This window comes from Topomyia yanbarensis, chromosome 2 (genome assembly GCF_030247195.1).
Source record: "Topomyia yanbarensis strain Yona2022 chromosome 2, ASM3024719v1, whole genome shotgun sequence".
NCBI lineage: Eukaryota > Metazoa > Arthropoda > Insecta > Diptera > Culicidae > Topomyia > Topomyia yanbarensis.
The window spans coordinates 69,616,627-69,641,122 of NC_080671.1; the positions used below are offsets into that span (position 1 = coordinate 69,616,627).

General features: G+C 37.6%; 1 protein-coding gene across 50 annotated transcripts in view; it reads right to left on the reverse strand.

Moving 5' to 3' along the window:
• The window catches only part of LOC131678384 (zinc finger protein 420), a 101,627-nt gene extending 80,659 nt beyond the window's left edge, over positions 1 to 20,968 (reverse strand). For 47 of the 50 annotated variants that reach the window (XM_058958509.1, XM_058958520.1, XM_058958501.1 and 44 more), the window contains exons 1-6: positions 20,828 to 20,968; positions 6,491 to 6,608; positions 5,803 to 6,026; positions 5,337 to 5,670; positions 5,141 to 5,238; positions 4,626 to 5,076 (exon numbers count right to left, since the gene is read on the reverse strand). In XM_058958509.1, the coding sequence (XP_058814492.1) occupies positions 4,626 to 5,076; positions 5,141 to 5,238; positions 5,337 to 5,670 (883 nt within the window). In that variant the 5' untranslated portion in view covers positions 5,803 to 6,026; positions 6,491 to 6,608; positions 20,828 to 20,968. The remainder of the gene's footprint in view (positions 1 to 4,625; positions 5,077 to 5,140; positions 5,239 to 5,336; positions 5,671 to 5,802; positions 6,027 to 6,490; positions 6,609 to 20,827) is intronic. The other 3 variants (XM_058958473.1, XM_058958474.1, XM_058958472.1) reach the window with 3 other exon arrangements.
• Between the last annotated feature and the right edge of the window lie 3,528 nt (positions 20,969 to 24,496).

Genomic DNA, 24,496 nt, shown 5'->3' on the forward strand with positions numbered 1-24,496 from the left:
AATGTAAAATTTAATTTGTCTTGCCAATTTAATTTCTGTCTTGCCATGATACCATCATTCGTGAGATAATGAAATGATGTGCATCAAATTTTTTTGATTGTTGGTTTTCTGAAACGACTGTTACTTGAACATTTCTTGTCGTTTGGATCTTGGAGTATTATCGACCTAATACCAAAAAAGTCAATCATTTTTTCAACGGCATCATTTAGAACAAATGTTTATCTAGATAGTACAATGTCCTAAATATTATTTCTCGGCAAACTGTTTATCAAATTTTTTATTTCCGAATTTTATTTTGTTTTGGAGTCCTGTATAATCATATAAGAACAGCTCATGCTTAAAAGAAGGATTAGTTCCATTCCATTTTACATATTATTAATAGATGCCCATAACAACCATGCTTTACTAAAGATATTTTTTAACTTATCTTGGTGCACTGACAGTGGTGTAGTTGATTTTCCAGGAACACTTTCCTGGAGAATCAACTAAAGTCAGAGAATTGGTTTTATGGGAAAGGATATATTACAAGCAATGATTTGTTGAGAATAAGGCAATATTTCACCTACTTCGACCAGCAATAAAAAAGCAAACATACGATGTAACATCGTTTGCTTTTCAACTTTTCTCGACAAGACAGCATTGGATCTCATCTTTTCGCGGTATAATATGAGATGACATTTTCACGCCTAATGTAAAACTGCCGAATAACTAATGTTTCCGCAAAAATGAGTAGATACAGATCCTTAGAATGAAAATACCGCAATAATGTGGGGAAATGAATTCTATTGTGTAATATATTAATGGTTTTTATTGAACTTAATTTATCACGAGGTTCGAAGCTTCGAAATTATCACGCTTCCACACTGCATTTTCAGTAAATTCTCGCAATTTCTTGAAAGGTGAAAAGTTGGGTCCGTGCCTACTAAGGATGAAGAAGCTGTGCGATAAACTGCTTGTCGTGAGAATGAGCGAATATTTTAACCTCTGGAAATGATACATCATGTATGTATCATACATGGCATAAAAAATTTCAGGGAAAAAATTCCGGGATACGCACAAGTTTTTACACATAGCACTAACTTGAATTTTATTTGATTTAAATTTTTTGTTTTTGCAATCAGCGATCTAAATCTTCTAAATGGTTCTTTTGGAAGCATATTTTCGCAAGTTATCTTGGTAACATCAAAAACAAAAAAAGAATACCCCATAAAAAGAGATAAAAACGGGGAAGCCCATTTGGCATAATGTTGTTGACATAAAATCGTTTGAAATAAAGCCACTTGACATAGCCATAGCGAGATTCAAGAGTAACAACTTGTCATAAAGCCATTTGGCATAAAGGTCATTTAGCATAATCGACTAAAACAAAATTGAAGATAGATTGCCATTTACCATAATGCCCATTTGGCATATTAGATATTAAACCTAATTCCTCAGGTCTATTCGATTAAACAGATCTGTACTGCCCATAACAGCATAAGAGTCCCATGTTGAAAAACAGCAAGCCGGGAAAAACGCTGTTCAAGATTGTCCCATCCATTGAGCCAAATGGATGGGACAACCATGTTATGGTATTTTTTTTATATTTTCTGAACAAACCCGGTAATCTTATTTGTGCAGTGTGATTCAGTGGTGATACAGAATACAATCCAACGGATAACTCATTTTCGACAAAAATCCACATGGGACTCTTATGCGTTTATGGGCAGTGTAGGTAAATAACCAAAATAATACATTGCCAAATCGGTTGTTTTCTGGGATGCAGTTTCCCGAATACTATTGCCCGATATGGACTATACAAATTCCTCAAATTTTCCGGAAATACTAATAAAACTACAGTCATTGCACATTGATTTATTTTTAACCGACTATAAAGAGAACTGCATTTTTCAAGCTTTCTATTTTGATTTGAACCTGAAAAATTGCTTGAATCTAAATGATTTTAATGCAACTAAGAATTTCTAAGAGTTTACATTTTTCTGAATATTGTCAGTTATTCAAAAATATTTTTGGAATATATTTAATTTTGATAATAGCTTAAAGCGTTTAAGATTTTGCTTCTTTTATACATATGTAATAAAATGCTTTGAACTTCTAATTTTATTGCTTTTAGCTTTATTCTTCTATTAAATATCAACTTTTCTTGAGATTTTACCTTCTTTTGAATTTGGGCAGCAAACAAGAGCCAGGCATCAAAAGAATAAGCATTGAGAAGCAAGATACTATATAGCACGAATAAAATTTCATAATGTACAAATAGCGTTTTGATTAAAAAATTGTAGCGATCCAATATTCGTAAATGGAATGATTAATACAAGCTGAAAAATATTTCTTTTTCGCAGATTGCCTCCAATTTCCTTGACTTGACCTGTAGCTTGAAACAAGCAGGTTATCATATCTATGGCAAATTACAATTACAGAATTTTTGTTGCATTACTTTTTACAAATGTGGTAACTTTCATACAAGATGACCACATAGTTCCAAATGCAAATGTTCTCAATGCACAAATTCCATGCTTACTTTAGTATTTTACGTAATCAATCTGGCACAGAAATATTATTTGTCTCACTGAAGTTGACTTCTTTCAAACATGAGCAGTTCTTGGAATGAATTTTATGCCAAACGGCCGTTATACCAAACAATTATTATGACAAAAGACAGTTATGTCAAATGACCTACCATCTTATTTTTTATGCCAAACTGTTATTATACCAAATAAAGTTATGCCAAATGACTATGCTAAATACCACTTATGCCAAACGGCCGTTATGCCAAACAATTTTTATGACAAAAGACCGTTATGTCAAATGACCTCCCATCTTATTTTTTATGCCATATGGGCATTATACCAAACGACGTTATGCCATGTTTGGTATAAACAAAACAGGTTAAACCCTTTACATCCGTCTCCTTTTGACGTAACTTTTTATGTTTTATGTATAGTTACATTTGCAAAAAGTAACATTTTTAACATATTGTTTTTCTAGTAAATTGATTTAAATAGAATTACAATACAAAACTCGACCCTTCAAGCCTAAATGGTCGAGTTTCGGAATAATTTCTGTATAATAACATTTCTTTTTTCTAAACTAGCATAATGAGCCTATTTCGCCCCATTAAAAAGGGTGTCACACTATTTCGCTAAATACTTGTCCTCCTGGTTTCTAAGAACCAGTGTATCAACAAATATATCCTCAAAATCGTGAAATACTCGTGATTGAGCACAACGAAAACTTGCTTCAAATATACGGTGAAAATAGCCCATTACTCTGTAGAATAATATATTTGAAGAAAAATCAAATAGAATACGTATAACAATAGCAGTCTATAACATAAGCAATACAATAACTTTTGCTGGGCTCAATATTTGGACTCGCATATTATGTTTTATGCAATAATTTTTAATCTGGGACCTGTTAAAGGAGTTCTGCCAGAACGTCATTTTTCTATATATTATTTGTGGCTGCCTTAAACTGACAACTCTTTGCAGTTGAAATCAGTTATGTACAGGTTCCTCTCTACTATTCTAAAACTTTAAGGAAAACTGATTAAACGCATATTTGTACACATTCCTTTTGTAATTATGGAACATATATTGTAGGCTCATGCCAAAATTTAACAATCTCGTACTGATAAGCCATTTCAAGCAAAAGACGCAATGCTATTTTGAACAAGTGACTCATATTCCAATGAGTCTATTGAACATACTTCGTCACTTGCAGAAATAGCGATGAGTTCACAAGCTCTGCTGAAATTATTTAGGTGTTGCAGTAACAGGCCAGTTACAGGTAAAAAAATGGTCGGGGCGCCGAGAATTTTTACGTGAAATCGGCGTAGCGCGGCGGACAATAATACTTGTTCCTCAAAAGTATACCCTTATCATATAGATCAACATATTTGGATCGTATTCGTATTCGTCCAATATATGCATCAAAAGATCGGTTAAATGAATTGAGGAGGGACCATCAGAGCCCCCATTTGAAGCGATTTGGACAGGGAGAGTGGAGCAGCCAGCTCCCTGTTGTTAACATTTCGTGGAGATCGGGCTGACCCTTCTCCCCACCTATTGGATCTATCTTTCACTACAACGGCTTGCATTGCGATTGGCTTATATGAGCTTGTCATTGGAAGGAGATTCTTAATCGCTCCCATGATATAGGTAAGCGTAGTCGCTTTCCTATCACCCAAATCATTTTTGGCCCTTTATAGAGTGGCTTGTGATTACGGTCAGGGTAAAGCTTGATCAAATTTTAGTGAAAGGACTGTTCAGTGCTATGGGCGGTGGTCCTACTACAATGGGTGGTAGTAATACACATCACAGGAAAGATATTCGTATTCGTATAAGGCATTCAAGGCAAAATCGACTCGAAATAAATAAAATGTTTCTTGCCATGAGATAGAAAACAATGTTAAAAGCACTCATTTTTTCACCATCGCAAGTTTATCTGCCGATCTGTATACGTGACGTGCATCAAAAATGTCACCGCGAGTATTTCACTATTATGTTTGATTTCGTAACGCACGGAAAACAGCTTCCCTGCGAAAACCAAAAAAAAACCCAAACAGGCCGTAACCCACCCACAAATCAGTAAACAAAAGAATATCAAATCAGAACAAAACTCACGTTTACCATTACTATGACCGGCACTAGTCGTCGCAGTATTGGTAGCGGATGATGGCACTAGGCTAGCGGAGGGACCCGTTAGCATATCGGAAGGTAGCTTTCCGAAGACTTCATGGTACGAGAGAAATTGACTGAGATCCTCGATGTTGACTTTTAACATTTCCACGTTGTTCGGCGGTTTGCTCGGATCGTGGTGCTCCGGCATGTTGATCTTAACGATCGACCCGTCCGGACCGCGCACGTCCATCAGATGGGCCGGTATCGAGGGCACCTTGAACTCAGGTTTCACGATCGAGATCGGTTGCGGCGGTGGTGGATGCGCAGACTGAGGTGGACCCTGCGTCGGAGGGGGCGGCGGATGGTGACCGCTTCCGCTGTGCGCCGGATGAACCTGCATGTTACCTAAATACTGGGGCTTCGTGTGATCCGTTGGAACTCCTCCGTTCAATTGCTGGACGATAGGAAAAATCAGTTAAAATCGCTCGCAAAGACAAAAAAAAATACTGTCACTTTACCTGTAAATGTGCTCCGGGTGGAGGCGCTGGATGACTGCTGCCTCTGCTACTATGCGTGCTAGAAGCAGGTCCGGAGAGATTCGTTAAGTGAGTCGATCCTAAATTGAGTAGAAATTGATTATGAACAAAAAAGGGTTAACAATGCACTTAATAGCATTTTGAAGGAAGAACATTGCTTCAGTAAACTGGTGCACACCTATGGCCGATGTAGGTACAGTTGGTGCCGAACTGGCACTGGGTGGCGTTGGTCCGGGAACGCCACCCGGATTATGGTATAATCCTGGCGCAGGCCCGAGCGTATGATTTGCACCGGGGGGATGCCGACTTCCTCCACCTTTAGACGACGTCGTCGACGATGGTGGCTGATGGGACGGAGGCGGTTGTTGATGCTGCTGCTGTTGCTGGGGGTGTTGAGACGGTGGAGGATGTTGTTGCTGATCCGACTGCTGATGGTGCGGATGCTCGACTTTGGGTAGTGGATACACGTTCGAATTTTGAATCAAATTGGTCAGCACCCAAAACTTATTCATCTACAAGAAGGGAGAACGAGGGATTAGAGTTGGTGCTCAGAAATTGATGAACACTCGCTGCGGGTGCGCTATCAAAGTACTCAAGGGACACTACATGTGTTACTAGGCTAGGGGTCTTAAATGCTTCTTTACTGTTAGTTTAGGTGCGACTGGTTAGTGATCCAGCCTCAGGCTGGACGTCTTTGGGTGTATTACTTCTGATGATTAGACTGTGATGCCGTGAACTGCGGTGCGTTTCGGGAGACTACAGGTTTCAGGCACCAGCAAAATCCATCACACGCGACTGGAAGTTGCATTAGATATGAGTGGTCTGCCTGGGGAATTGGAATGGTTGCAGCTAGCGATTAGGCTTTTTCCTACAAATGTTTGGCAAAACAAAACATCATCAGAAATAATGTCACACTAAATACTGTTAGTAGGATGTAGTTCAAAACAGCTGCTGCGAATATTTTTAGGATACCAACAAAACAATTACGTTGTAACAGATTAAATTCATAACGGATCTATTATTAATTAAAGAGTACGATTTTATTACAGACTAAATTGAAAATAATAATTTGCACTGTTTAGATACGTTTTGGAACTCCTGATATGAAAAGAAAACAAATATCGTTGTCATAAAATTGTTGATTTTGATTTTCTACTTGATATAGTTTAAAATATATGATTAGAAATTTAATTGTATGGGATTGATTACAGTGGTGACACTCAAAAAACGGCATGATAGCGAATCCAATTTGCATTGAAAAAAGAACTACTACAAATAAAGGTCTAAACCGCAACAGCTGTTTCAGCTCAAAATACAAAAACAACTTCTTACCTTTAGAAATAATTAACAAAAAGGGGTAAGTAAAAATTTGTTTGATCGAAATCGATTGAAAGAACACAGTACGTGTAACAGAAGGAGCTAGTGTCTATCTTCCAATTATGACTGACATCTGAAAATGTTTCAAAAGAGAGAAAGTGATAAACGCAGAGTTAGTTTATCGAAGAAAAAAAACAAAATAATGGTGATTGAAAACACGGTGACACCAACAACTATCACACTGGAAAACCAACTTAAAAATAGTAAACTTGGAAGGAGGACATGTCGCTAAAAGCACACCCTGCCCTTAAAAATTCCGGTACCAAAGAGGAATAGTAGCAAAATATTCCTCTTTCCTCACTGTGCGACTCATGCAGCTCCGTAGCATTTTTTCTGGGAATGTCTTCTTGGTCAGACAGAGGAAATCATATTCTAGCTGCGGTTGCCAGTCACGCACATACATACATGGAGATCGCTTAACAAAGTTACAAGAGGTTTTTAACCTCCTTCCCCTCGAAGGCAACAAGACCAAACTATACTCTCTCTCACACACACAAGACGCTTACGCTGTTTGGCTACGTATACATTATGAACCGGTGTGTTGGTCCGTAGTCACGAGTCGGAAACTGAAAAAGCGCGAACCAACATACACTCCGACCCCCTCGCGCGGTTAGGAGGGAAAAGGCGCGTCTGCATCGTGCACACAACCCAACACAACCTGGAGCATGACAAAGAGTGTGGGCTCAGCAAAGCCAGACAAGGAGCTGAAGAGAACCCCATTCCCCGTCGTCTTCTGAACTTTTGTCCACGCCGCCGCTACATTTTATATTCTTTGGGGCTGCCGCTGCTCTCGTCGCTAAGCAGCCAGCCACCAACGACATCATCGTCGTCGCACACGGCGAGACCGGGGCCTGGTTTAAATAAAATAGTGTATATTCAGCACGCAATGCAAAACACGGACGGAAGAGCGAGATGGAACGAAAATAAAAGCGCCAGAGCGAGACACGGGAACACGGAACGGGTACGGGGAGAATTAAACGGTTACCGTACGGTGGAGCTGCTTTGATTTGATTGAAACATGAATCTATTCTAATTGGATTGATTGCGTTCGAAGACTGCAACGTTGAATAAGAACTATTGCGGGGTAGACGATTCTTTATACATTCGATTAAGGAACTATTCTTTATACCTCTTAAAACAGTAATTGGCAAGTAGATTATCCCCCATACTCAGGAAAAATAGAGAGCTCTGTCCCCTGTAAACTTGCTCATATTTCAGCGACGCCACCTGCCTCAACTGAAAATACCTGGGGAAAACTTTAACAGGACCTAAGTAACAACAAGAGATTATCTTTGTTTACCTTTTCTTCTCTTAATAACTCGGTCGCTTTTGCATTTATTCTTCAATTCGTTGCATCACATTCAGATTAATACAACTATCTTTCGATCTGTATTGGAAAATCAATGAAAGGTTGTATAGTTTTGCCATAATAGGACAAAGAAAACAAAAAGAGGTTCGTAATGTTACTTAGGTCCGATTGAAAATTTTTCTTGAATGTATTAAAATTGCTCTCTTTTTCCATCTTACAGGTCTGCAGCGGATCAATCGACTATTAATAAATATGATAAGAAATGCTAAGAGTAATGGTAGTTGCTCGCGAATACTTATTTTCGTTACAACAGTAACATATTTTATCTTGGTCTTATAAAAGAATTTGCTACAGTAACTACAAATCCCTAAGTTCCACAAAAACGACTATCATTTATTAGATACGAGAAAGATATTCGCCTCTACTCTCGAACACGACCAATTCTCTGAAGTATCTGCTCAGATCCATTTAAACTGCTGGGTATACTACTCGAACAAACCAAACCGATCTGACGAAGCGATTCGTCGTTTTTTAGAGCCAAAGGAACAATCAGTATTCGATTCTATAATACTTTTCCAAAAATCAAATACCAGAAATTACAAAAACTTATATCCGGAATGAACCAAAACCTAGATAATTTTTTTCAGAGAGTGCCGAAACTCAGAAAATTATTTGGCAGAAACTTCAATTTTTTATCTAATCTTTGTTATCCCAATACTGCCATAATCGCAAGTCAGTCCCATGTAGATAGGGAATCCCATAGGACATGGGACTGATTTGCGATTATGGGCAGAATATCGGGAATTTAAATAAAGCACAATTCAATTATCATTCTTTGATCGAGTTATTTGAAGAATTGATCTCTTGTCTAAAAACTGATATCATCAATACTAAAATCTGAATTAATTGCACACCAAATTGACAATATTGTTAAAAAGATCCATATCAGCAGTCACCAACGCAAGAAAGGTATGTCGGGAATGTTTGTTGATAGCCAAAATGTAATGATTTAAGGGAAGTCAGAAGGGGAAAAGTTCGGAGTCATTGTCAGAAGGGGAAAAGTTTGGAGTCAAATGGAATTGTTTAAGTACTGTATGAAATATCTGGTTTGGCAGGCTGTCTGTACCTGTAGCTTGAAAAGTGGCATTTTTATCGTAACACGGATCGTCAACCAGGAACTTTCATCTTTACTGATTTCATTTATCACTCTGGATCATATGAATATGATCAATGAATCGTTGTCACTACTTCGAAAGTCAGGGAATGTACCGATACAAATGTTATGAATATAAAATTCAAATTATGCTGAAAGGAGGGAAAATTTCTTAAAAAAAATGTATTTATATGCAAACTAATCAATACGAACAATGCAACACAACACATACCAATTTTTCTAAACTTTTAAGCACCTGTTTGGTACAACGTCTTTTAGCATAATGTCGTTTGACATAAGCCGTTATATGGTACTTGGCAATTTGACATAACAATCGTGTAGCATGAGTACCATTTTGAATAAGGTATGAACATATTTTCGAAAGTATTTAGTGTCATGTATGAATAAACCAAGCAACCGGGTGGACCGTAGGCTTGCGTAGCAAACTTTTCCGGGTTTTCCCCCGTCGATGCGGTACTAGAAGGACCAACCGGGACACCCGGCGGAACACAGCAAAACGGAACTTCGGTTAATCACTTTAAAACAAAACTGAACTTACATTCTCAACGTCTCGAACAAGAATATCAGCTTCGTGCTGACGTTTATTTGAACCCACCAGGGATGCCAAGTGTTTTCCCAAGAAATCTGCAATAATTGTCGAAAAAGTCTGAAATTGTCTGGATAGCCATTTTTTTTTGAAAAAGCTTGAGGATTGATGTTGAGGCTGTGAACTTTCAGCATCTTGGATTGCTGAAATTTCCAGCTGATGAAACCTCAAACAAATTTATTCGCTTTTAGTAAAAAAAAACTTTTGTTTTCAAAATCGTACCTCGGAAAGGTGGTTTAAAAATCAACGAGGCATTCTTGTATATCATTTTGTTATTTTTCAAATTGTCTGGATAAATCTGGACAAATTTTCTGAAATCTGGATCGGACAAACATAAATCTGTATGTCTGGACGACGCTTAAAAATCTGGAAGATTTCAAATAAATCTGGAAGGTTGGCACACCTGGATCCCACTTTTGATTGCGTCACTCAATTATTACGCTTCTTTTAATAATAGTGTTTACACTGAAAGAAATGTTATTTCCTAAAATAGATGTACGTAACACATTTCAAATGAAAAGTATATATTAAACATATGATTACGGCGTTAACGTCAACTGTTAAAATGAAAATTCCGGACAAATGGTCAGTCGCCAATCACTAATGTTGGTAGTAAACAACTATTAAATCTTTGCGCGAACCGCGATTTTGAGTGTACCGTTTATACAGGGTGTTTGGTTCATGAGTAAGAATCTCTCGAGGGGTGATTTACTGTCATATTTGGAGCAAAAAAATCGTTCTACACATACCATCAAAACTCAACCGTTACTAAGTTATTGAACTCAAAAAATATTCTTTGTATCTTTTAGATCCATTGGATAGGTGAGAAAATTTTCCACTGAAAAATGTCCTCAAATGTTTCAGTTAATGAGGTTAAGTAATCTTTTCACATTAAATTTTTTCTGCCGAATCTCAGCTTTTTTCATCTTTTGCCGAATTCTCAACAGCTGAGATTCAGCAAACATTATTTTTTGCAGAGATCTCAGTAAAAGTGACGTTTGAGTACTGAGACTCGGAAAATATTTCACCGAAAATTAGCAAACTAATCTCACTTTTCTGAGATATCAGTTTCTAAATTTGCTGACTACGCAGCTGTTGGGAAATTACCGAGCCGAATTGAGTGTGTTCACAGTAATTTATTTAAAATTTAACAATTTTGATCGATTTTTCGTACACTTCGCAAAAATCTTAATAGTTAAATCACTATTTCTATAATTCAAATTGTTAGTCTTGAAAAGTTGTATAATTTGTTCTTTCACATGATATACTTGTCTTGTTTTCATGTGTTTGGGTTATTGAACTTGGATATTTTTATCTCATATTCACTAATACTAACTCTTATTGAAAAAGTATGGCACTTATTATACCTTTTTTTATTTTTATTTGAAAGCCAGGAAAGCTTTGAAGAGAAAAATGTATGAAATGAAACGTATTATCAGTTAAGTGAATTTAGTATTCTTTTAGAAGTTAATTAGTTTAAAGTTAGTGTTATTATTAGCATTTTCGTTATTTTCTTAAAATAATGAATCGCCATTTTTATCATTGAATTAATGCATCTCAGCAAGTTCTACAGTTCTTCCTTTGACTCCATTCAATTATCTCTTTTAGTTTCGAAGCAAAATCATTTTTTATCTTCTCGTTTCATATGCAAAAACAACGATTTCGAAACCTCACCAAAAACACTAACTTTTAACTACTTTACACTTAAAAGGTAATTAAAACTAATTATCTGAAAGATATGAGGGCATTATTCAATAGAAAATTTTCTCACCTTTCCAATGGCACTAAAAGATTTAAAATACGAGGTATACTTTTTGAGTTGGAGGTGTTTTAAGATAAACAAGTTTCTTACACAAAAAGTTCAATAACTCTGTAACGGTTGAGATTTGATGGTATGTGTAGAACGATTTTTTGCTCCAAATATGACAGTAAATCACCCCTCGAGAGATTCTTACTCATGAACCAAACACCCTGTATATAGAAGCGAGTATATCACTAGAGTATTCGACCATGGCGCCCTGAGAATTCTAGTGTACATGAGTTTGTCTTTTTGTTAGACTAGGATTGAAGGCATGGACCTAGGCTGCTAGGAATAAATGGATCAAACGTTTCTATGGTAGTATTTAATTGCGTGGGCGTTTCTATGTCGCGTATTGTAGCATGTAAGTGACTGCATATCTGAATCAATGTTACGAAATTTCAAAATCATTTACCTGCTTGCATTTACCGAAACCGACATTCAGATTCAACGGCTTTCATTCATTCACTTTCCAACTGACTGAAATTTCATGCAGAATCGAATGCTTGAGTGCAGAGGAAATATAAATTCATTCACCAACCAGAGCATTCATTTGTTATTATGTCGACAGTTTGAAAGCAGAAGTTAGCATCTTCTACATTTTCGAGCATAAGTGAACTGCGTAATATATATCTGGTGCACTTTTGATCGATAATCCCTCTCAGAGCCAGCATGGAAATATAATTCACTTTGCTTCTGAAACCGAACATGTCCGTACCTGAAAGCGCTGCGTCGGGCGAACGAATGACGATGGAAACGAATCAAAAATTTCATTCATCGCAGGGGGCATGAATTGAATTTCGTTTTCTTTCAAGTTCATGCAGCGATGTCAATTTTTTAAATCTCAATTCGTTTGTATAACGACGTAGCCGTTCCAGAAAATTGAAAAGGTAGTTGTCGATTAAAAAAGTTTGTACATGGACAAACCGAGCTCAAGCTATCCTGCAAGGCACAACGATAACCGGTGGTAAATTTGGGCTGCAAAGGATGGATTTTTTCGTAAAGGCAAAAAAGGCTACATGTAATCTAAACTAGGCTATAATCCTGTATTTTGAAGGTCGGACATCACCAAGGCGAGCGGCATCAATACGGTATCTGTTAACGCCATAGCAGCGCACTTTCGTGGATCGCCAATCCACGAAAGTGCAAATTCTCGAAAGCCTTCATTTTCCCGTGGATCTGTCATGTGTGACACTCAGTCAGAGGTGTGTGGAGGTCTATCTAGCGCAATGGCTGCATGCTGCGATCTAAAAATTACCATGAGACGGAACCTGGTGCTTGAAGCCTGAGCCTGTTGGAGAGCATCCAGAGAAATTTGGTGAGATCAACCCAATCTAATTTTTTTATATATTTGATTTGAAACCTTCGTTAACAGGATGCAATCACTCTTATTATATATTATATAATTCATACCAAATCCACTTCCCATTTTCCTTCCCTACTAACAAACTCCAACTTCCGTAATACCTATGAAGATTGCGTGGGTTCCCCGTATCTTTTAAAGTGGGTATTCAACTAACGTTCCCTTTCCTTTAGCGATCGTAAGGATATGGCCAGGTGTGCAGTGAACTATACTACTATATAAAAAGATTTCACTGTATCAGCCACCCATGATGAGTGCGGTTGTTTTTGCTATGCTATGCTATGTTACGTAGCCGATTACATATTCTCGCTTTCCAATGTTCACCCGGGCCGTCATTTTGATGTCAAATTTTAAATGCAGGGGGCACTGGGCCAATTCGGACCTAGTAAGGATTTATGAGCTATAGAACTGAAACGTGTCAACCCAATTACAAATAAATATTTTTTTCCTAAAAGCCTTATCAGTTGCGCACTTTTTTTCTAAGGCGACTTTTTCCGATCTTTCACCGTATTGTGTATAAACAGTTCTGCGCAAAATCACATGAAAGGTCCGATTTACCCCAACCCTGTTCCAATTCGGACCACCCGTTTGAATGAGACATGATACGTTCAGATGATTCTTAGTTGGACAGCGGTCAAATTGACATTTGACCGCTGTCCAACTAAAAATCCTCTGAACGTACCATGTCTCATTCACTTCAATAAACCGACAAGAGTCAAAGAGTTGTAGCCAAACCAGCGAATGACGACTGTAACTAAAGAACGCTTTGACAGGTCTATGAGTTTCTTTTTGCATGAAACTTAAGTCAGCTTGGATGCCAACAAATGAGAAACGTGTGGCAGTTGAATACTGATTGCAGTACATTCTGACCAAAATAGGCATTTGAATTTAATAATTATTTGACACTCGTCCATACCTGGTCATATGAACTCTGAGCAAACAATAAAGAATAATATTCTGTTCAGCAGCTTAACTGTTGGGAACTCCCAGGGAGAAGTTGGCCCGGAACTCACTACTCTATCATCCGTGTAACCTTCATTTTTCTAATTACATGTTGAATTACATCTAAACTGCCCATAATCGCAAGTCAGTTTCGTGTGGATAGGGAATCCCATAGAAGATGAAAAAACGAGATTATGAACAGTAATTTATAAAATAAGATCAACATCTTTGTACAGTATGTCGGCCACGGCATAGGCGGGCAATGAAGACCACCAAGTTCGGTACCAAATTTGAGCACTATGTAGCATGACTAATCACTGGACAGATTATTTTCTACTCAATAAGACGAGAGGAGAAAGTAAGCCAATGCTACTATATGGTACTGCCACTTCCATACTTTAGTAGAAAAACCCTTGGACCACGACAAGCTATAGTATCCATCGCGTCCGAGATTGGTGTAGTGTCCAGGTGGCCTCTTGATCCGGCCAGGAAGGATTGATTCCGGAACCACTCACACTGAAACTATCCGAAACTCGAAGCTCTTGAGATGGTGTAGGGGAACTTTCTTTACTATCACTGTTAGAGAAAACCGAAGTGTATAGTTTGAAGATTGTAACAAACTGAGAGGAACTTCTCCCAGCTGCCAAAAGCTTTATTTACTTTTTCAGTTGTCTACACACTAAATGTGCGTAGCTCATATTTATAATAATACTGTTTTACTAAGTTTTTTTTTATTTCGATTATAGAGGTTTTAACCTTAAGGTCATTCGCCTCTTCGGGTTAGAAAAATCTCTTAAGAAAAATTTCTAAATCGAACCCAGGTGCGCTGCGTACAAGGCAATCGATTTACCAACTACGCTACGCCCACCCCCTTACTAAAAGTTGTACTCAACAGTCCCTCCCACTTAAGAGGAAACATACTTTCATTATACAATTTAAAATGTTTAAATCTATCACTATTCTGTACACTAATATAAAAATTCTTTATACAATAGTTCGACTGAACAGAATACTTTTAGAATTTACAATAATTTTTTTTTTATTTTTCGAGTGGAAATAAAATCTCCAAACATTTTTGCTTTCCTAGATCTCTTCGACCGTCGAAGTGGTTCGATAGCCGTCTTATCGGCTTTTCGTTTTCCCAGCAAACTTTTCTTCGTGGTTTCTTCCGGGAAACCCCGAAAATCTTCTTTGAAATCGCTGGAACTCCTAGGGTCCACTGGCCACTTTAGCCGCGGAATCAGATCTTCTTCCTTTCGAACTCGGGTAACCCTGCTTCCTTTTCGCGTTCCTTCCGCTGCATGAATCGTTGTAGTTTCGATCAGCTGTTCATGTTGTTTCTGTGGACTGACATTGATCAGTACGTTAGACCGAACCATTGGATTCAGACGTTTATAAACGCTGAGTTGTGCGTGGTGCGCAAGAACGGAATGTATTTATAGAAAATCTTTTTGGAAAGGTTGATTTGATCCACCTAGAATGGTTGCGAGGATTGTGGTTTTTATACCATAACTCGTCTCCTGCAACCAGATTATCCAAGATCGTTCCAGAATTTACCGGACATGAACTTGGAACTTGCACATCATGTTTAGGTATCTGACGTGTTAGTTGGTTGTTTTGCCTACTATTGGGATTAATCAAGTCGAATAATATCTTTGGACTACATACAGAAACTTTTTCAGATGGAAATTTACCATCTTTCCCCATGAAATGTACACAATTATATAACAACAGGTTAAATTGGTCCTCCAAGAGCAATTCCAAAAAATCTGGATTCAGTAAAAACCTTTTTACCATTTCTTTTACCGTTTTTATACTTCTCTCATTCTGACCAATATTAGCCGGATTATATGGAGGATAATTACAAAATTTCGTTCCTTGATTTTCCAAAAACAGTTTAAACGAATTGAAAAGAGAACTGGCGTCAAAAACTAAAAGGTCTGTTTGTCCAAACTTTGTCATAAAAACAACTAAATATTTTAAAACTTCACTACAATCTATTCCATTTACTATCCATCCTATTTCCACCCCCTTTGAGAAATTTTCTACCAATAGCAGAATAATATGCCAGGTAAAGCGAAACTGTTTTGTCAATACCTTCAATTTAGAAGAAAAGCTTTGTTTTGGTATTAATAGTTGCTGTAACTTACAGTCAATGTCATTAGATTGGATAGGTGTAATATTTTTTTCGATTTCTGATTTTCCAAAAATATTTGCTACTATTTGCTTCAATATAGAAGGTACGTCGTATGCATTTCTAAATATATCAGCGTCAGTTTTAAGAAATAATTTAGCTTCTAAACTATTTATAGGTGAAACAAAATCTTTAACGTCAATCTTAGCGAATCTTTCTTTGATATCTGCCATAACATTATTTTTTTCATTAGTACCATTCACTGGAAATTCACCAGATAAAAAATTTCTCCAGTTGGAAATAAAAATATTCAACCATGTTCTACCAAGTAACGGATAGAAATCATTTTGACAATCTATAATCAACAATTTCAAATTTGCTTTGACTCCATTAAATTTCACCAAAACATTCACCTTCCCTAATAGTTGCAACTCAGCACCATTTACTACAATCAGTTTATTGGAGGATTTACAAATGGATTTTGAAAAACAAGAAAAATAAAAAATTTTACTCATCACAGACACAGAAGCTCCACAGTCGACCTCCATCTGCAAATCTTTACCTTCAATTTTTAAACTTACTAAACAAGGATTATTAATTTTATTAACAGATGAGACATGCAAACAACATAAGCCACCTGAGTCACTAGATACAGTAGAGTCAGAAATACTCGTCATTATCCGAAACGCTTTCGCTCAAACGATTGAATAGATCAGATATGTCAACCTTGCTGCTACTATGAACATCCATATTATTAACCGCTTGTGGTTTGTAGTCCCGTCCTTCGTAACATTTCCTTGCTATATGGCCTTCTAGTCCACAAAAATAGCAAACACCTTTGTCTAATAATGGTTGTATTCTAGATGTTTTAGTATACTCTACAGGCATATGACCTTGAATTTCTCTAGTATTACCAAAATGTGCTTTTTTGAAACGACATTCATTAAATGTTTTTATGGTCACGTTTACTATTGACTGGGAAGCGTGTTTTGTTCTTGTAATTAGCATAATTATAATCGTAATCAGTTAAATATCTTGATACTTTCCCTCTGCCAACAGCACGTATAGATTTCATTGCAAAAACATCGTCATGTGTATCAGAAAATGGTTTCGAATTGACAGTTGCCATCTCCCAAGTTTCTAAAAAAAAATTCCGCTAAAGAGAGAGACAATTTATTTTCACTCAGCAATTTTTTTCTCAAGTCATTGTCCCTTATACCAGCCACAATCCTGTCCAAAATGGCCTGGTCCTTGTGTTCACCAAAACCACAAAATTCTGCTTGCAGTCGGAGTGACAAGGTGTAATCTTTTAAAGATTCACTTGTCTGCTGATTACGGGTATTGAATTTAAGACGCTGACTCGTATGCGATTCAATCCTGTTTAGTCTATAACTTAATTTGAAAATTAATTCCTCATGCGGAATATTATCAAAATTCCCCGCAGGGTACAATAATTTTATTTGAGAAAAATTACTGGCCCATGGTAATAAAATGGGCCTTTTTTATCATCACCATTATCAATTTTATTCACAACAATGTAATGCTTCCAAGCCTTCCGACTCGTATACTTCCTACGGGAACTGAAATGCCACTACCGATTGGCCTCGTCGCTATTTATCGCGTCCGAGATTGATGTAGTTTCCAGGTGGCCTCTTGATCTGGCCAGGAAGGATTAATACCGGAACCACTCACACTGAAACTATCCGAAACTCGAAGCTCTTGAGATGGTGGAGGGGAACTTTCTTGACTATCACTGTTAGAGAAAATCGAAGTGTATAGTTTGAAGGTTATAAAAGACTGAGAGGAACTTCTCCCAGCCACCAAAAGTTTTATTCACTTTTTCTAGTGGTTACATAAACTATTGCTGGATGAATGGCGAACAGTGAGTCTGGTTATGCTAAGTATGCAAACTAGGCTCAATGGAACTATTCAAGTCAATCCTGGATCACATATATTTGGAGCAACACAAGATGAGGCTTCAAGCTGTTCTCAACCCCTATCCAGCAGTTTACACTGGTGTCGAAGGGGGTCAATTAAGGTTGCCTGGCGTATTTCTGATAGTCACATCTTCTGCATTAGAATCGGCAGACAATCTTTGTGGATTCTAAGATTAGAAAATATGTATAAAGTGATATACCGTCAAGTCGCCAGTCGCCGTGCGCGTTCCATTCACCCTGCACTTTCAAAACCACGGAACTAATCCCTGAAACCACAAATTTTCTCATTTCAATGTTTTATTGAAACATTCTAAATAAAGTTGAATCAAAATTCTAAATACACGGTCAATGGATCCCTTCACGCATGGTTAATAATGACATAACGGTGATTGGTGACTATGACATGTTCCGAATGGTCGGTGTTAAGTCAGACCTGACTAAGTGACATTGAATTGATTTCGAGAAAAACGCGTTTAAAGTTTGAATCGCAGTATCCTTTACGTTATAAATCGAAAATATTTGTTGCCATCAGTGCGGTAAAATATCAATTTCAAACGAAAATATTCGTTTCAAGTGAAACTGCGAGTCTTTCACTGTAAGCATACCACCACTATATCAATTGAGTTCTGCTGCCGTCTTCGTTTGAGTCACTCAGAGTTCACTGTCAATTGAATAACAGGTTCTGGTCATTTGACGTTTTTGCCTGTTTAGTTTCTACCACCAGAAAACCAGAGGAGGATCAAACGAAGGAGGTTGAATATGAATTGCAACTCATTTGAAAGCATCGATGAGTGAAGTGCCACGAACTGAGCTTCAGATCAACAGCAACTGATGCGTTAAATGAATATGAATGCTACCGTAGACGACTGATTGACTGCGTTCATTCAGTTTCGATTGAATGAAATGAAATTTTACTGCACTGGTTGCCATAATTCTTGCTTACCATAACATGTTTTAAATCGGGTAAGAGTCGAATGTAGCTGAAGGAATTCTTTATTCTATGCCATCATTATAATATTTTTTAAGATTTTGCGGCTTAGTCCGGTCTGACTTAACACCGACCAAATAAATGTCCTCAACTCCTTATTCTCGTTTTGTTGCCAATAGTTTTATATTATTCCTAAATTAAGGAAATTATGGAAATATTTTACTGAAACTATGAGAGCAGTGATCGTTTTGATAAAAAGGGCTTGAGTTCAAACCAAATCCGCTTAAACACACGATGACTGGTAACTTGACGGTATAATGTCCTTTATGTTTCAGATAGTTGGTATTCGCGTCGGCAGAGCTTCGAAGGAAATGGCTGATTCGACGACAGAGATTTCGATTCTCTGAGACGAGCGACAGACGATGTCGAAAAGCCGAAAGAGATGAGTAGCGTATCCATTAACAGCCGATTGATCCGCTTCGGACATAGGAGACAAATAGGAGATTAGGAAAAGACAAGCGGAGTCAATGCAATATTTTCCAATATGACGTAGACTCCAACTCGATGGTAGTATGATTTTCCATAGAATTGGACAGACTAGATGACACGACATTAAACGCTCTCTGAAACAAACATATGCCAAATAGTTGGTATGTGTGTATGAATGTAAGTTCGTATGTATGAATGTATGCCTCTATGTGTCCCCGAGCAACATGGAAAGACAGCCTCAGAACCGCCATAACGCTCATGGGAAGCCTGGTGCACGGTCATAGGTGTTGTCATAAAGCACTATGCATACTAACCGGTGCAACGGTGAGACGGTAGGTGTACAGTTAATGCACATAGGTTGCAGAAATAGGTTGTTGAGACAGCCCCATTGCACACGACAAAACAATAAACAACAATAAAGTATTAACTCTTGCATTTTTTCGCGTCGATTCGCGCTCCAAGTACGGCAATTTTGTTTTTTAGCGAAACCATTTAAAAAGAAATGGGCTTCATTGCTAAACAGAATGTTGGCCAAAAATTCTAACTAACACACATTTCTCACAAAGCGCTAAATTTCGTAACATAGTTGAATAATTTGAAGACGGCGAGCCGGTGCAAGCCGTTTCATTATAAAATGGCAAACAATACATGCTAAACAATTATAGCATGACAGTTTGTTGTTAGCGCCCGTTGACCACTAGAAATTGTCCTGTCTTAAAAAATGCTTATGTTGAATCACCCTGCACATGAAATGCCTGAAATTCAGGAATTCAGAAAATCAATGCAGCTAGGAACCTATAGATGATTAGTTGAGACACTACAATTGAATCAGATCGAAAAAACCTTTGAAACTCCACCAGTCTTGTAACAGCCTGTTACCAAGAAGCACTATCAACTATTAAAAACAGTACATATTTCTAGATTACTAATTTATTCTGATAGAAACATCAACCATCATTGTACTCAGACCAAACAATGCGTACTTCCTCTGCATATTGAACACCCTAGCTATTAGCAGAGATGATAAAACTGAACAACGCTAAATTATTAATCTCTCGTATGTAATTTAAACATTATTTAATATTAACATTATCAGAATGCTATTAAATATTGCTTAGCAGCATGAAGAAGTTGTGAAATACTTCCAAACAAAATGCATACAAAAATTATTTTTCTCTCCAATTAAAAAGGTATTCAGCGAACACTGAGTTATTTTCAAATTAACCTATTAGAAGGGAATGGAATGAAAACTGTGTAAGCAACTGGGAGATCCAAAACCTAGCTACTGGGATGTGGCCACAACATATGTGCGTTACAGAAAAACTGGGAACGGTGTTCCTTCGAAGTAAACAAATCGAATACTTATTTCAGCACCTTATGAACCGATCGTGCTACCCCAACCAATACTTTGATGACCCCCTATCCCCCTTTCCCCGTCGACCACTAAAACGCTAGCATATGTTTCAACGATGCAATCAATCCAGAAGTACTCCGACCTACGGTAACCAGACTCCTGCTTCGATTCCCCTATAAGCTCTCGCCGGACTGCACAGATTTAAAAGATACCGTGTGGAACGAGAAATGAACATTGAAATGAAATGAGAAAAAAGGCAAGAACTCTAGAATGCTTACATCAAAAGCTCTCCTCCTCCGCTGCTGCTGCTGGCGGCGGTGCTGACAATATTCTGTATGAACGACGAAGTCGCTGCTGCCGCGGCTGCTGCTGCTGTCGTCGCACCCCAACCAGTTTTTATTCGCTGCTGCTGTTGCTGATGATGTTGCTGCTGCACTTGTAGTAGTGCCGCCGCCGCCTGCTGCTGCTGTTGCTGTTGTTGTTGGTGCGGCTGAAGCGGAGGTTGGAGGTACTGGTAGTGGTGATGCTGGCGGTGGTGCTCCCGTTCCAATTGTGGAAGAACTTGCTGCTGCTGCTGTCGAAGAAGAGGATTACCGGAATCCATTTGCCGGAACGGAGCCCCAATCCAGAAGACCACCCTCTAAAACACACTACTGCCGATGCTTTTTCTTTTTGCTCTTTGTTCGACCATACACACTGATAGCTTTTCACTTGCCTTCTTCGCTTTCAAGCATTTCCAATCAGATCACAGATCGTTGGCACTAGTTCCGCTCGATTTTCCTACTGCTCCGCGACGACACACTGCTGAATATTCTTATTTTTATTTATAGACGCTTTAATGTCCGCCATTGTTGTAGTAATTAACCAAAAAAAACGAGCTGAGTAAAAAAGAGGAGCAGTACTTGAGCATACCGCCTGCTAACGCGACCAGCGACGACGAGAAGATGGTGGCGGAGTGAAAAATGCTATGGGCCTCCTGCTCGCTCGCTCATTCGCCGCCATGATTCGGTGGATCTCGGCGCGGTCTGTTCGGTTGATCTGTTCGGCTCTCGTCACTTGCCTCTCATCCGTCTCGCGTACAAATACCAACGCGTACGCATGACTCTCCCAACACCCACCCCCATGCAATGGGAAGTTTACTTTTCTGTTTACTGTAATTATTATTGTGCAGTTGTTTGCCATTTACCGAATTCGAATTGGAAAATTTCTTTTTTGCGTGTCAGGTGGGACTAATTTCGTTTGAGCTATTTTATTATTTTTTAAAACGAAATCCTGCTAGTTTCTAATATTTGAACAAGAAGTCTCATTTGGTTTGTCTGATCAAAAGGTCTGTTTCGTCTAAAATATAGTCGCTTCTTTTTTAAGACGTAGTTGCGATCGGAATAGATTTTTGATTCATTGGATAGTATTTATTCAGAGTTCATAAACTTGTTCACAAGTTATTGAACCCTACAGGCCCTGGTACAATAGTAGCAATTTCATGATTTTACAAAATCGATTAATTTGACACATTTTCAATTTGCGCCTGGAAATTGCCAAAAAATACTGGAAAACTTGAACATCTGGACAATATTGTGAACACTTTTTCCAATAAAATCGACATTATTTTCCATATTTTATTTTGAACATCATACCTGTAATGGCAGACTACTAATCCTGTACAGAACTTCACGGGACTTTGTGTCTCTTCTAGAGACTTCTTGTAAAACCCATTCATGGATGGTGTCAAAAATCTTGTGTCTTTTTCCGCATCTACAGTTGCCTTGCCAAATCATCAACTTGCGAGCTATCTGCGAAAAGAAAATTGAACTTAAAATGTTTGGCCCGGATTGTGTCCATTAAAATACATTCGTTACACTTGGTCAGAACTTGCTCGTACAGCTACCTTACCCGATTTTTGTTAACCAGATTTGGAACAACCGTAAAGCTTGATATACACAATACGTCAGGCTTGCGTCACTGGTACAGCACGTTAACGGAATGTCAAAATTAGTTACATGTAGTTAAATGGAGGTATTCACGTGACATGACGCGAACTGCTCTAATGACCTTCGCTCATAGTTTTTGGTCAAATATTCTACTTGTAGATTTGTTCTGATTTGAGCGACCCACATAAGTGTTTGCCGGTAATGTTTAAGAACAATATTTACCGTAGATTCAGGAGATTTGAGAAGCTCTTATGTTGGGGATCACGTAAAGTTCCCAAAAAAAAAACCAGGATAGAGGCTAAATACTTGTTTGTTCTAGAATATTCACCCATCTTTCATTTCTCTTAGTCATTCTTGCCAAAAACAACAAATGAAAATCAATACAGAACTTTGTGGGGGTATTAAAATATTAAAACAGCAGGACGATCAACGACAAATCAGATGTTTACTCTGTGACAAATCGTGAATAAATTTCAGGTATACAAGTGGGCGCATAGTCTGAATTTTAAGGCAGCGTATGATTTAGTGAAACGAAACGAACTACGGCAGATACTAAGATTGATGATTTTCGTTCTGATAGGGAAATGCATTGGTTCACATAGACAAAAAGATGATATATCTGCCGTGAATGCCGAAAGACCAGTTTAAATCTAGGGAAAAAAATCATTAGGACATAAGTAAAAATGGAACGTTGTCTTTCTTTATTAAAATTAAGTTAATAATTTTCACAGAATTTATGTTCAGCAAAAGACCTGGAAAGTACGTCGATTTCGGACCTGACCGTGCTCTCGCTAGCTGGGCAAGGACATAGATTGCAAACTAGTTCATTTCACGTCATAAATTCGACATGTTATAAGTTAGTGGATGACGGGAGAGGAAGTGCTGAGTTGTACCATGTCTTATTCTATAAATCATGGCTTAAATATATTTTTGCAGAGATAATATGATATGAAGCCATCAAAATGTCACAGAAAATACCTGAGAAAACCCGGAACTGTCGTATAAGAGACTACTTTAAACTGTTGTATAAAAGACCACTTTAAAAAAGTCTTTGATAGTAGTAAAAAAAATTAACTAACTACCATGAAGTAATTTTGCGTAAATGTTATTTTCAACCGCCGATCTATACTGCACTGTCGTTGATAAGTACGTTACAAATTTCATAAACTAAGTTTACTCCGTACAACTGTGAAACCTTTAATCCGACTTGCATATTCTTCTGTTTTATTGGTGTTTTTACGAAGTTTTGAAAAAGGGCTCCTATATTGAAAGGTTAATCGTAGTCACAAAATAAGCGTAAAAACCAAACAAGTCACTAAGCCTAACAACTGTTTGAAGAAAAAAACTGCAGATTTATTTAAAGGGTATTCCTCTAAAAGTTATTACATAGGCGAATTAAATCTGATGTACCGACATAAGAAATGTAAAAACAAATGCTAATAACATGGTGCCACAATAAGAAAAAAAATGAATGCACTTTTATAGTGATCTGTTAAAGGTTGTTGGTCTGGTCAAATACAACACAAAATCATGTTTGATCAATTTGATATACCCTCAAAATCTTGATTCATAGCACAAAAAGAATTTCGCAACGTTCGGCGCTAAAGAATTTCTACGCGGTCAATTTTCAACCAATTTTTAATTTTTTAGTTTTATGGAAAAAAGAAATGGCTTTTTCAACGGTTTTCAAGGGAATTTCTCCTTCTTTCCAGAACTTAAAATCGGCTGAAAATTGACCGCTTAGAATTTTTTTTCATAGTATCAAATTTACTCGAGTGCATTTAACATAACATAACGTTTAACGGTTAGAAATTTCTATATACAGAAGCTCGCATTCACGTCAATAATAAGCAAAGTTTATTCTATTGCACAACATTATTCCATTCATCTGACCAACCTGTACCTGTTAGTGGGATTCATTCAACCTTTTTCCCATTCTCACTTTTCCGGTGAGCTTTCCAAAACAAAAAAAAACAGAGCAACCAAAATAAACGAGAGAGCCAGCCAGCCAGCCAGCCA